Genomic DNA, 13,917 nt, shown 5'->3' with positions numbered 1-13,917 from the left:
CATGGGTCCGTGTCTATTTTTGGTATTTTTGGTAAGTTTATTAATTTGATAAGTGAAAATTCAGGGGGGGGGGGCTGAACTCCAACCCCACCCCAGCTAGACTCCTACATGCGGATGCGAATCAGGGAACACCTATTATGTAATGTTAATAAGGAGATCAGAGATTAACTAGAGTGGTATATTGACAAGGTCGCCTATTGTGGTATGAAACATCATTAGGGAGGAGACTAGAGGTCACTTAACGTAATTTATTACTAAAATATAATATCATATATAATATCAATAAAATATAATATCATATATCTTAAAGAATCTGTGACCACCCCCCCCCCCACCCCCCCACCCGATCCCGGCTTGCAGGGACAAGATATATTCTGATATATTGTGTATCATATTGATAAGGTCACATAACATGTCATATCATTAGGGAGACCAGAGGTCAACTAAATAACTTCATTACCAAATATATCTTAAAATATATATGTCAATGTTGCTTGGATTTACCCCTAATGTTTCTTTCCTAAATTCAGATAGTTATTCTTTAAAGAAATGTATTTTCCGTTTGTCGTTGTATATTTGTAAAGGATTCATAGTTATTAGCAGTGCTTTTTATTCTACTTTCACTTTTGTGGTTTCAATGCACTATGATTTGTAGCGGAGTAAACAGATTGGATGGTTGTGAATGAGCAGGTGACCTTAGCTTCTAGTTGAGCATACGTGAAAATATAATCTGGCATATTGTTTTAAGGGAAATTTCGAAATTCTTGTTGATATCAAAAAGGTGCTGGAGTTCCTTATTGGCAATATCTTCATGTACGTGCCTTTGCAGGTCTTCCAATAGTCTGTTGGAATTCCCATAGACATGACTTTTGCTACATTATTAGCTGACCTGCTTTTCTACTCGTATGAGCAGAATTTATTCAAAAGTTTCTACACGAGAGAGAAAAATCAAGAGGTACATGGGCCACATCGCTCACCTATGGCATCTTGGTCCAAGGTCATTGTAACAAAGTCAAACATCAGGACATCAAATAAAATTTCTTGCCATAAGAAATCTACAAACACAATCTGGAAGCTTAAATAGTTCAGGAGAAATATTGCATACGTTAGGTTTCCATAAAAGTAGGTCAATATCCAAGGTCAAGGTGACACGGTTAACAAATTCAGTACTAAACAAAGGACTTGTCACCATAAATTCACATATGAAATATAAGAGACCAATCACTCACCATGCAAAAGTTACGAGCAGTGTTAGTTTTCGTTAAGGTTTTAAGATTTGGGTCAAGATCACAGCATTAACCATCACGGTATGAAATGTAAGGTCTTGCCATGAGGAATTCATATACAAAACATATATATATATATATATATATATATATATATATATATATATATATATATATTATCACTTTAACGATAGAACATTTTATCTAGACGAAGTGATCAAAAAGTTCACTTGAACTTTCAGCTCAGGTGCGCTAAAAAATAATGAAATTTCTTTCATTTTCTGTTGTCAGTTATCTTTGACGCTTGGCTTGATATCATCTGTTCATCTCTTAGACATACTTACTACAAAAACTATTACAAATGATCCTGACTTCAATGTCTGTGTGTAAGAAGAGCCTATCTCGGTAGCTTGCTTCATGTCAAACCAGAGGCGTTTAAACTAATAGGTATAATGACCACTCCTGTAAGTGATGAGTTTTACAGGCGATACCTTTAATATGGGGGGGGGGGGCACTTATCACGGTACGGTTTGTCCCGATAAAGAATTTTCACTGCTCCAGCCGTAAGCGCCAGGTATCTAGGGCAAAACCGTGGTATTTCACCTCTTTTGAAAATCCCGAAGCGTTTCATTTGGAGAGACTCCATCATTTGAAGCATTTTGTTCGTCTAGTTATGGTATGTGCTTGTAGGTACCTGAGCTTGTTTTATTCCAGGAATAAAGATTATAGTTAATCAAATTATGGGGTATAAAAACAATGATTATAAATATAATTATAAAAATGATATGAATGTATTTGTTTATTAACCATAATATACATTAAATCCAACTGAGTATTCTTTAATTTTCCAGCAGCAAGACTTTGTATGGACTCGGTGAGTACGTCACGCCTGGACTAATTCCATCCATATCCAGAGGAACTTCGGGCTGAGCGTTCTCAAATCGGAATCTCTGTAGAAGTGTTGCAAAAAATAGGAACATCTCCGTCTCTGCTAACTGCTTACCAAGACACACTCGTTTACCTAAATGAAAAATTATGCAACATACATTTGTATATAAACAAATATATGTGAAATTGAAAACGGGGGATAAATATCACCCCTTAATAACCGAGAATAGCTTAAAACATACTGTTTAAAATTTTATAAAATAATATTTTTTCTTACAGGGATTTATCAAGAATATGATAGGGGATTTTCAAATCATTCCTTACAATTGCGATTTCCTTATATTCAGGTAATTACTGTATGCTTACAAGTAACTTCCGTCATGTAAATCACTATAAAATGGAAACAATGTATGTTAGGCACATTACATACCCAAACCAAAGGGAATGAAGGCTTCATGACGAATGATGGAGTTGCTCTCATCAAGGAATCTCTCTGGGTGGAACTCCTCGGGGTTTACCCAGTAATCAGTGTCGTAATGCGCCGATATGAGAACTTCCACCATTGTACAACGTTTTGGTATCGTTATGCCATCTATCTGTATATCCTCCATTGCGGTTCTCGGGACAGCCATTGGAGCTGTGTGAACAATTGTAATTTAGAAAACAAGAGATTCACGGATCACACCGCTCACCTCAGGAACACGGATAAAAAGTATCACAAGGTTAAGACACGTGTAGTTCAAACTTTAGCATTCTATTGAGCACCACCCTGGTATGGGGATAATATTCTGAAAAAACTATAGAAACAAGCATAAGAATATTTTCATATTATTTTTACATATTATTGCCCTTGTACTTTTTGGCAATTTAAAATGACTTTAACGGAATACTCCTGAGCATTTGTATATGAAACGATTCATTGTATCAATCTCCACCCTGTGTCAATGGGTCACCTAGCCCGCAGGTTGATACATAGACATAAATTTAAAGGTAGCTCCACCCTCATGTAATGACATGGGTTTTTGCAAATTCTTTTTAATGTTGTGCATGATAGAAATATATTTTTGGGAAAGATTTTTATTCGCTGGGTATAATACAAAATTTGGTAAAACATTTGATATTAGAAAAGTTATATTTTGCTTAAATAATCGATTATCTATATTTAAAAATGTTGTCGAGGGCAATAACTCATGCTGATATTTTCCTCTATTGTACATCTATCACACAATTATTCCCCTGATATCCACCATTAATCTATTTATGTTTATCGAGTATGATTTTTCAAACAGTTGAAATCAAAATTTTGTCATTTTTACCAATTCTTTATATATATATATTCATAAATATGTTTAATGCAAATGTACAAATTCTTGATGTTTACATATTCAGGTACTTCTGTTTATGTATGTCTGACATCTTTAAAACAGGTGACAATATATACAATCCTTTGGTTAATTAAATTAAACTATATTAAGTAGAAATCAATACAGCTTTTCTACTTTGAGCCATTAACATTGGTAAGTCACGTGAAGGTGGAGCTACCTTTACGAACCATATCCCGGAGGATTCTGAGAGGACCTATAAAAATAATTTTTAAAATCCTAAACAACCGCACGGAAAGCTTGAAATCTTATATAACCGCACGGAAAACAAAACTCCTACTGTAGCTGCATAAGTGTAACTCTCCGAAAAAATATTGGGACAGATGAGATCTCTGATCCGTCCCAATATTTTTCCAGAGAGCTAGTTCTGCAGTTACCCTGACAATAGCGTCGTCCTGGTTCTGGTGGGTTATATTTTGAATAAAGATGCATTTGTAACCATTGTTACCCAGGACGTAAACATAGGTAGTGATCGCTTCTTCTTTAAACATTCGTCATTTAGAAGTGAGAATCACGGATCTCTCGGGTATGACCTTGAAAACGATGGTCCATTGTGTCGCGGTAGGTGTTAGGATGTTTAAGTCAAGAACCCTCACTGCTGCCCCTGAGCGATAAGCATATATAGGTCTAAAGTGGTGCTTCACCTTCAACTGGTGAAATCTTAACATGATTGAATAAAAATAAAAATTTAAAAAACGTATATAAAAAACCAAACAACGATCTATGTTACATGAGGATGCTTCCATGTCGATTTGGTGATACATGTACATGTATGCACCCCTGTGGTTCTTTTTTTTCCCCTTCTTCTACATATACGTGTATCAAGTTGTTTTAAATATGGCTAGACCAAACACGAGACTTAGAAATACAATGTACATACACGAGACTTAGAAATACAATGTACATACACGAGACTTAGAAATACAATGTACACACACGAGACTTAGAAATACAATGTACATGATGTACACTGGGTATAGTGACTCTTCTTCACCAGTTGTTCGTTATACCAGCAGTTAAACCTTCTGACTCTAGGCACTAGAATACCTACATTAATTGCCCCGAGTGAATTTGTAGTCCGTGTTAGGTCCTATACATTTTTATAATCGTCTTGTCAGGCAGTTACCCGATTTATCTTAAGTGATTCAAATATATATGTACATGTACCGATAATTTTCAGTCGCTGGATCTCATTCACAGTCGCCACTATATAGGGAAGTTTGTCTCTATCTTTTAATGTGACCTGTCTGTTTCCGGTAACCTGAAAATTATAAATGAAATAGAGGACATTATGTATAACGTAAATGAGAAAATTTCCCAACTCGTCGAAGTGGTTCATACATGTACTTAAGCAAGATTGTAAATAAAAGTATAAGTAAATACAAGTTCCAAGGAAAAGGTTAATGTTTAGCTCGCCTGAGTTATGGGCCTGTAAGGCTTAAGCAGCATAGATTCAATTATGACCATTGGATCTAGAATGATCTTTCAGTAGAAATCTCAAAGAGCATGCAACACAGTAACGACAGTTTGTCTGAATGGTATGTACCCATGTTACGGGATGTACCCATAATCTACAGTCATGTTTTAATACATATTATAGAGTATAGTATTTGAGATTCATTATAAACACCTTGATCAATTACACTGCATGTACCATACACTGTATGTGAACAACGGAGGAAATTTGAACCATGAATAAATATTTCTCTCCGAACTATATTGTCTCTAGTTTCATTTTGTTTTGTTTAAGAAAGCTTAACTACGTGCGTCATTACCACAGAATACAAAGGACTACAATCACAAAGTATAAAAATCGGTCCTGTCTACAAATTTAACAACTTGTTCTCAAATGGAAGATCACAATTTAACACTTTCTACAACACTTTAATTTTTGCTATTATCTCAACTAATCTTTCCCTCCAATAGCTCCTTGAATATACCAATGTTTTATCTGTATTGACCTCATCGCAACGTTATCCGACATGGAATCAATCAGTATGGAAAAATGAGGAAAAGAATTGCCGTATTTAAAGAATTTCTTACTATTATTAGTATTTCTGAGATGAACTGTGGTTTTTTTTTAATTTAAGTAATTCTAAACAAATTCTTTGTGGGATAGATTATAGGCAATACCAACGGTCTGTCCAACTTCATGTCCATGTCGTACGTAAAGGCATGTGTAGCACACATGATATAGTGTCCATTCTGCCAAGTTTTCACTTTTAAAAATCTGTGTTTCTGGTCGAGCGGAAACACAGATTTTTAAAAGTGAAAACTTGAAAAATCCGCTGATAACAGTTGTCTATCCATTTTGTATTTTAATATATATAAAAAAAGAAATGTTTCGAGTCATCTTGTTTAAATCTAGACACGGAAGTTGCGTAAACATGAAACGGATACGAGTGATCCGAATTAATCGAGGGTTCCGAAATCGAGAGCCTAGGTTTATGTCGCTAGATTAGTATTCTTAAGCTTCCGGGTGTCGATAATAACTGTATATCTATATACATGATTTAGCAAATAGTTGTATTGCCAGCAATGCCGTATAAGATTGACATTTTAGATGATCGAGAAACTGATCCTGTATTAGTAATTGCATTCTGTGTATCAACCCCCACCAACCCTCTTTGATTTGTCAGTTGCTCAATTAATCCTAAAACATATATGGAGAGGAAAAAAATCTCAAAAATTAATAAATAAATTCGAAAATTACATAGAAAAACCATCTGGCTTCATATGAAAATTTATAATGCCAAGCTATTCATTCACAATCATTTATATCTATTAAAATATCAAACCTTCGGATGAACTGAATATTTACATCACATATACATGTACCTGTTAAGACATTAATTCTAGTTATGGTATAATAATTAAAGTAGAGCGGCGAGGCTGAGAATTGCGCATTAACAGTAGTCATGCTCAAAATACTACCTTTTTGATATCCTCCCTGCATCTTGTCTGTACTTCAGGGTACTTAATCATGAACAAAAAGATCCACATAAGTGAAGTAGCAGTGGTCTCAGATCCAGCTACATACAAATCGAATATCGTCTGGAATAGGTCCGTATCTACAGAGAAAAACTAGACTAATATTCAATCCTTTGTAGTATAATGTAAGAAAACTGTATTTTGTTATTGGGAATTCGGGCAATTTCAATTACAATTCTCTATAACGTAGGCCCGCAGTAAATAACGTCATCTTTCTAGAACCATAACATATTGAACTCTTACGGACAAAAATATTGTCATCTCTTGATGTGTCAACCCTATAAGATTAATTATTCATCTATTGAAAATTATAAAATTTGTCAACTCTTTAATTATTTAACCTCGGCCAATCATGCTCATATTTCATTTCTTGATTTGTTCAACTCTTGCAAATCATATCAATGTTTCATCTCTCGAGTTTTTAAACTCTTGCAAATGATGCAATGTTCATAATCGTGAATTCATTCATATCTTTAACCCATTTCTGCCCCTAATGATTAATACTTGTATTCACCTCTCAGACATTGACTTTTGTAAAAATGTATCCTGGGCCTGCATTGGTAATTCTTACTTATTAGAAATACAAAATTTGATGTATATTATTCTTTATTGCTAAAGACATACGTCAATATTGAATCATTACTCTTTCACTTTTACATTTTTCCCCATTTTTACTGTACAATTTTGCTCTACTTCATGTACCTAACTACAATAACTTAAATTGTAAAAATACTATTGACAATAAAATCAAAACAAAATGAATTCCACGGGACGTTCAACGGTCAAAATAATAAACAAATTAATGTAATGAAAATTCTTAAAAACTTTACTTCTCAAAGGGCCAATAATTTCCCCCAGTAACCCTTTTTTAAAAATATTTTTAAAGATGTGTTCTTACAAATTTAGATTAAATGCGACCTAAGCACATCGTGGCTCTGAACAATTTCAATACAATTAGTAATGGATAGGAAATGTTTATATGTAACTGAAATAACCTTGATTAAATTGATATGAAACCTATACGGACGTGATCTATTTGAAATCGGTCAATACAACATTTTACAGGTCATTCAAATGATCTCCATAGATATCCTCTCTAGTGTTACAGAAAATTAAAGCGATGCGCAAGAATACAGAAAATTACAGCGATGCGCCATGCAGAAGCTTTGATTCAAACCACCTCAGAAAATATATTGTTCCACAATTCTTCTCTTATACATGTATATTTAGCTACCGGAATTCTAAACTGTGCTTAATTTAGGAATATTGCTCGTTTTGATAAGCTTCAGGATAACACACTACGTTTATATGTTGAACTGATTAGCATATTTTCCTAAAACGACTGTATAGTTATGAATATAGGTGCGCATATAATGTAACTGATTTTCATTTTTGTATGGAGCAACTCATAACACAATGCTGATAAACAAAGAGAGTAAAGTAAATAAATCAGAAATTAGTAAGTTTCGACCCCATTTTGACAGTTTTTTAGCGGTCGGAAAGTTTTTGACAGTAAACAAAAAAACTGTGTCAATGTTCTATGCCCCTATCTCACGTAGAACTACCATTTTAGTATAGATTTGTTCCTGAGAAAACCCTCAAATGTTGATACAACTTAAGTGACAATTTGTTATTGATAAACGTGTAACTTATTTGTTTGAATTTCCCCCTGTGTTAACTTTCCGGATAATAGCTCATGCCAAAATCACGTGATTTGCCACCGTGATTATGTACTTCTCTAGATTGATTCATTGTATATTGTTTAACGTTTTGGATATTAAATATTTGAAACGGCGATGTAAAAATAGAGCATACAAGGCCTAAATCAACGCAAAAAACTACACGGTAAGCGAGGATTTTCATAAGAATCTGTTAGCACTTTGTCCCCCAGACATCTACAGATCTGTAAATCTCTGTCCCCCAGACATCTACAGATCTGTAAATCTCTGTCCCCCAGACATCTACAGATCTGTGGACTCTCTGCCCCCCCCCCCCCCCCAAACATCTACAGATTTGTAAGTCTCTGTCCCCCAGACATCTACAGATCTGTGGACTCTCTGTCCCCCCCCCCCCCCAAACATCGACAGATTTGTAAGTCTCTGTCCCCCAGACATCTACAGATCTGTGGGCTCTCTGGTATGTCCCTCAGACAGCTACAGATCTGCAGCTACGATCTCAGGGGCATAAATATAAAAAAAAATCTATATCATTTTACAGCAATATATTAGCGTATCATCCAAAATTAAAAAAAAAATTAAATGAGGAGAACAGAAATGTAAAGCCACTTAGTGTCCCTATACAGTAAAGCATTATCAAAGTCTTCTACACAAGAGCAAGCGAAGAAGACCCGGCATAGGACATACAAACAGGCAAGATATCATATACTCACCACAAATCTGTTACAACAAGAAAGCAGACCGAAATTGATACCTGTCAGAGCATCCTCCGATTCGTTCGATTCCTGATCTATGAACAGGTCAATAAAGTCGCGAATGCTTCCACGGTCGAACGATTCCTTATGCTGTGCTATCTGCTTTCTGATGTAGTCTTGAAATTCGCTTCGTTTTTGAAGAATTTTTCGGACCTTTAGAAAATAAGACATAGAAGTAAACCTCTCCGTTTCTTTCTTGGTATTGTACCATAGTTTGGTGTGCTTTCTTTTGTTAAAAGTGTGGGTTATCTGTACATAACCCACACTTTTCTTCAAACCCCGCCCACATTCTCGAAAAAAAAACAACCAACATCACTGTCCACTGTATGAAGTTCCTCCAGATCAAAATTGCACATATCAAACACGGATAACGACTCAGACTTAGTTTTCCAAATACATTATAGATATTCGCACTGAATCTCACTTAAACCTTGATACAAGATAATATCGTCAATGGTCTCGTCCCAAAGACTTTCTATTTCCATATTCTCCTCAAGTCGAGAAACACGTGTACGTAGAAATACGGGTATCATTTATAAAAAGTTTTATAAAAGACCCAGTCACGTGATAAGAACGCGTTTGAGCGATAAACTTGTTTAGCGGACAGAGTGAATCAGACTTGTGTTTCTTCTTACAATTCTTTGATATTTTTTTTCTCTCTTTTGTTTCACCATTTTTTTAAAAATCTATTGTATATACATGTAAATGTTTTTCCAGCCAATTTAGTCAAAATATGTATTAGAATGAAGGATATCAAATAGGATTTTCAAAAGAGTAACCACCATCATCAGTTGAATATATTGCTAAATTTTTAAACAGAAAAATGCACGAATATGGGTTCTTAGAATTTTATTTGAATTTTTAAATTTCAATTCTTTAAAGCCAAAACCGGTACTAAAAGTCGAAGAATGCGTAAATGTTAAATAAAAATATCAAAACCAACAGAAATATATGGTGTACAAAGTGTAATGTAAAGACATAACAATTGGCATCATATTGTAAACAGGCGACCGCGCTTCCGAAAGCTATAATAAAATATAATGAATAATAGTAAACTATGGTACAAGTCACTTACCCCATATAATATTGTTGATTATGTGCAGATACCCGATGGGCGTGGTCATAATGACCACACCCATCGGGTATCTGCACATACGCTCCCTCGTGTCATTATGACCACACCCATCGGGTATCTGCACATAACCAACAATATCATATTGGGTAACTACTACATACTAGTTGGGTACAGAAAATACGATATATTTTATTGACCGAATGTATGGAGTTTAATGAAACCAAATCAATGTTCATGAAAACTCTTTAAAATGAAAATTACAACAATACATAATTCAGTAGAATATGATAAGCTATAGCTTTAAAAGCGTGTATCCAAAACACTACGCTTAACATGGTGTTTTACTTTTGCACATGAAAATTTTCATATGGTTTTTAGAAAAAAAGATAATCTCACTTTTATAGAATGTTGGCTTAACTCCTAGAGAGACAGAACAACGGTGTGGGGCGTTCTGTACACAAAATCATTTCATTCTTACACTACATACAGTGTGGGGCGTTCTGTCTTATACACAAAATCATTTCATTCTTACACTACATACAGTGTGGGGCGTTCTGTCTTATACACAAAATCATTTCATTCTTACACTACATGTTTGGCCTATTTCGATTAAGTGAATAACCTACACTGTACCTCCTGCCTGACCATTGTAATTAATTATTAATCGCTATTTCTTTTTTTTTTTTTTACCTTTGAATTTGGTAAAATATTTTCAAGGAATGGAAAGTAGTTCTCCACCAATTTGTAGTTTGTATTGTGTATAATATAATCCATCTTGTGTAGAAGGCCTTTAAAATCTTCATCATCATAGTCAAATCTGTGAAATACATAGATCTACATTATATATAGTCAAATCTGTGAAATACATAGATCTACATTATATAGTGTACAGTGCGTAATATGTATTGCGTCTGTTTTAGGGATCACACACCTTTATACTCGTGGGGAAACGGGTGTGGTATCAAGATGAACGTGGTGAAGCAGTCCAGTCCAATGGGTCACGTAGTAATACCGCATATGAATTTGTTTGGGTAATGAATTTACTAATCTGAGACATAAATATGTAGACCCTATGTGTCTTAAACAATAAATATGTATGTGTTTTAAACATGTAAATATAGAAAAATATATGTAAATATAAATAAGTATGTAAATATTCAAATATGTATGTGTCTTAAATGTGTACATTGAATAATAGTTTTATCTTCTAGGTCAGGGGCAGGGTCACCGGGGTCACTTGGCTGACGAGATGACGTGTCAATTGATTCTTATTTATGAATGAAAGTTATTACAAAACATTCGTATTTTCAATCAAATCTATAATTATGGTGAGATATAAATTAGTAATAATGTAATTATAACTAAAATTGTTTGAATTTGGGTGTTCGTGATGCAAATAAGTCGATTTGAACTCGTGGTAAATAATGCAAATTACCACGTGATCGAATCGACAGATCAGTATCATAACCCCCTCCCCTCATCCGCCACTCAAAGCCAAGCTTAAGCTCTGCGACAGTTATTCATAGTATATGTAGGCCTTGTCTAAGTTCCTGTACACTGTACGTGGTCTTGATGGTCTTTGCATGGAGTTGTCTTTACAGACAAATTGATACTTTTATTCCCCCATCTCTATGACATAGCAAACAAAGAGAGTAATTGCCAACATAATATGATTTATATTAAAAATTACCTGGATCCAAACACTATACTCGATATTATATTCGACACCGCTTTAGGGAGTAATGTGTCTAAGGCAACTGGCGATCCTTTACTTTTCGCCAAACTGTCGGACAGGACGTGTGTCTCTTCTAGGAATTCTATCTTCAAGAGAGGTTTTTCCTAATCCAAAATCTCTCAGTGCGCTGAGTGAGAACTTTCTGATGTGATGATTCAGATCACCATTGCTCCATATGATACCTAGACAAAAAAGGAACAGTTGAAAATGTACTTACGCTCTGCTCAATAAAACAGCCCATGGGCCACATCGCTCACCAGAGAAGCAGTTCCTAGCAATAAACAAGCTTGAGTAAAAACTATCAATATACAAGCAGCTTGGTTCAGAAAAACAACTTTTCATTGATTATCAAACTTAATCATTAATATTGACTACAAATTCACTAATTATCATATGTCCTTGAAGACGGTTATGGCTTTCATATCAAGGATGCTTTGTGCCATTTAGTTAATTGGTTCCCTTCATATGTAAAACTTTGATCCCCTATATAATAGTGGTCCCACCCTAAAACCAGGGGCCATGATTTTTATGATTCCTTATTGTGGCCTCACCTTAACCCCAGCTAGTGTCATATTTACAAACTTGAACCTCCACTTTATCAGGAAGGTTCATGTAAATTTTTCTGGTCCAGTGGTTCTTGAGAAGAATATTTTTAAATGACCCCACCCTATTTTTGCACTTTTGTGATTATCTACCCTTTGAAGGGACATGGCCCTTCATTTGTACAAACTTTAATCCCTTCACCCAAGGATGATTTGTGCCAAGTTTGGTTAAAATTGGTCCAGTGGTTCTGGAGAAGAGATGAAAATGTGAAAAGTTTAGACAACGACGCCAACGACGGACAACGGAAAGTTTTGATGAGAAAAGTTCACTTGAGCCCTCGGCACAGGTGAACTAAAATGCAAGAGTGGAATATGTACTTACGCTCTGAACAATAATCTATATTAAATTCATTTTATTTTAATAAGAATATAAGATATTCATATATTTTTATGTATATTTAACACGCAATATAATTTCAGCAGTCGTATGAAATAAAATTCATGGCGTGGTCAATCTGTAATTTCTGTGGAAATGAGGGGGGTTATTCATATTCGGTCTTTCTATTCCTGGGGGGAAAGGAAAGACCGAATATAAATAACACCCTCGTTTCCACAGAAATTAGGTCAATTGGAGAAATCTTTGGTTTTTTAGTTAGAATACCATACCTGTTCTGTCCGTCATCCGAGTTGCTACATACAACCAGTTTGGACGATATTTAGTGAACTCCGTTTTCTTATGGAAAACCTCTGACAGATTTCTGTATCCACAAATGTAAATCAAATCCATCGGCCCTAATTTTAAGCCCATGATATTTCCATACTTTTTTCGCAAGTGAAGCGGTGGATCAAGCTCTTTTTGTAGCCCAATAAGTTTGGGAGGTTTCCCACCAGTGGCCACGCCCAAGGTCCCGGCAAAGGTCTTCTAAGATTTGTCACGATGTTGTTGGTTATGATAAATATTGCGACGAATACTAAAATCGTCGTGAAATCAATTTCGTATAGCAGCGTAGACATCGTCACTTCCATGTTGTTGTTTTTCTTTAACAATAGCAAAATATGGATTCTCGTACGTGTCTTCTAGCCTAACAGATTGCTTAAGTAAGTTTTATGTATTTTCTTAAATTCAGAATAAAAAATACTGCGATGGTGATTTTAAGTATCGTGATTTGCAAAGTTTCATTCTAATCTAATGTATAAAGCCTGCTTGTCGCGTATTTAAGGATCTATAGAATTGGACAGAATAAAACCATTCCTTTGTAAGTCTCGTTGAACAAAATGAGAGAGTGGGTATAGAATTACTACATTCTGCTGGAAAGTAAAGCTTGCGTTGCGCTAAGTTTTAAAGAATGAAGCCTGTTGAGGTCATTTCAATCAGAAGATGAGTTTTGAAGGCGTAATAACGCGAATAAAAGGCATGAAAATATGAACTTCTGACGTAATAACACGAATAAAGACAGAGAGAGAGAGAGAGAGAGAGAGAGAGTAAAAACATGTTAAGTGATGACAAATTTCAACCATTGGACAGAAGTTGTGAGGACAGAATTGCACTATGAGGACAAAAAAAAATTCCTCACAATTACGTCCTCATAAATGTGACCTACAGCATGTGAAAAATGTAGATACAAAATATTAGCTTAGTGAAGACAA

General features: G+C 34.9%; 1 protein-coding gene across 1 annotated transcript; it reads right to left on the bottom strand.

Moving 5' to 3' along the window:
- Window positions 1-2,010: 2,010 nt before the first annotated feature.
- Window positions 2,011-13,340, bottom strand: LOC125650617 (cytochrome P450 2U1-like). The gene is made up of 8 exons (XM_056139249.1): window positions 12,937-13,340; window positions 11,684-11,910; window positions 10,684-10,810; window positions 8,918-9,071; window positions 6,431-6,567; window positions 4,664-4,757; window positions 2,545-2,751; window positions 2,011-2,247 (listed from the first exon to the last, which is right to left on the bottom strand). Exons 3-8 carry the CDS (start codon window positions 10,765-10,767, stop codon window positions 2,066-2,068), a joined length of 858 nt encoding a protein of 285 aa, XP_055995224.1. The 5' UTR covers window positions 10,768-10,810; window positions 11,684-11,910; window positions 12,937-13,340; the 3' UTR covers window positions 2,011-2,065.
- Window positions 13,341-13,917: the final 577 nt, after the last annotated feature.

This window comes from Ostrea edulis, chromosome 5 (genome assembly GCF_947568905.1).
Source record: "Ostrea edulis chromosome 5, xbOstEdul1.1, whole genome shotgun sequence".
Lineage (NCBI taxonomy): Eukaryota > Metazoa > Mollusca > Bivalvia > Ostreida > Ostreidae > Ostrea > Ostrea edulis.
This window is presented reverse-complemented; position numbering and strand designations above follow the sequence as displayed.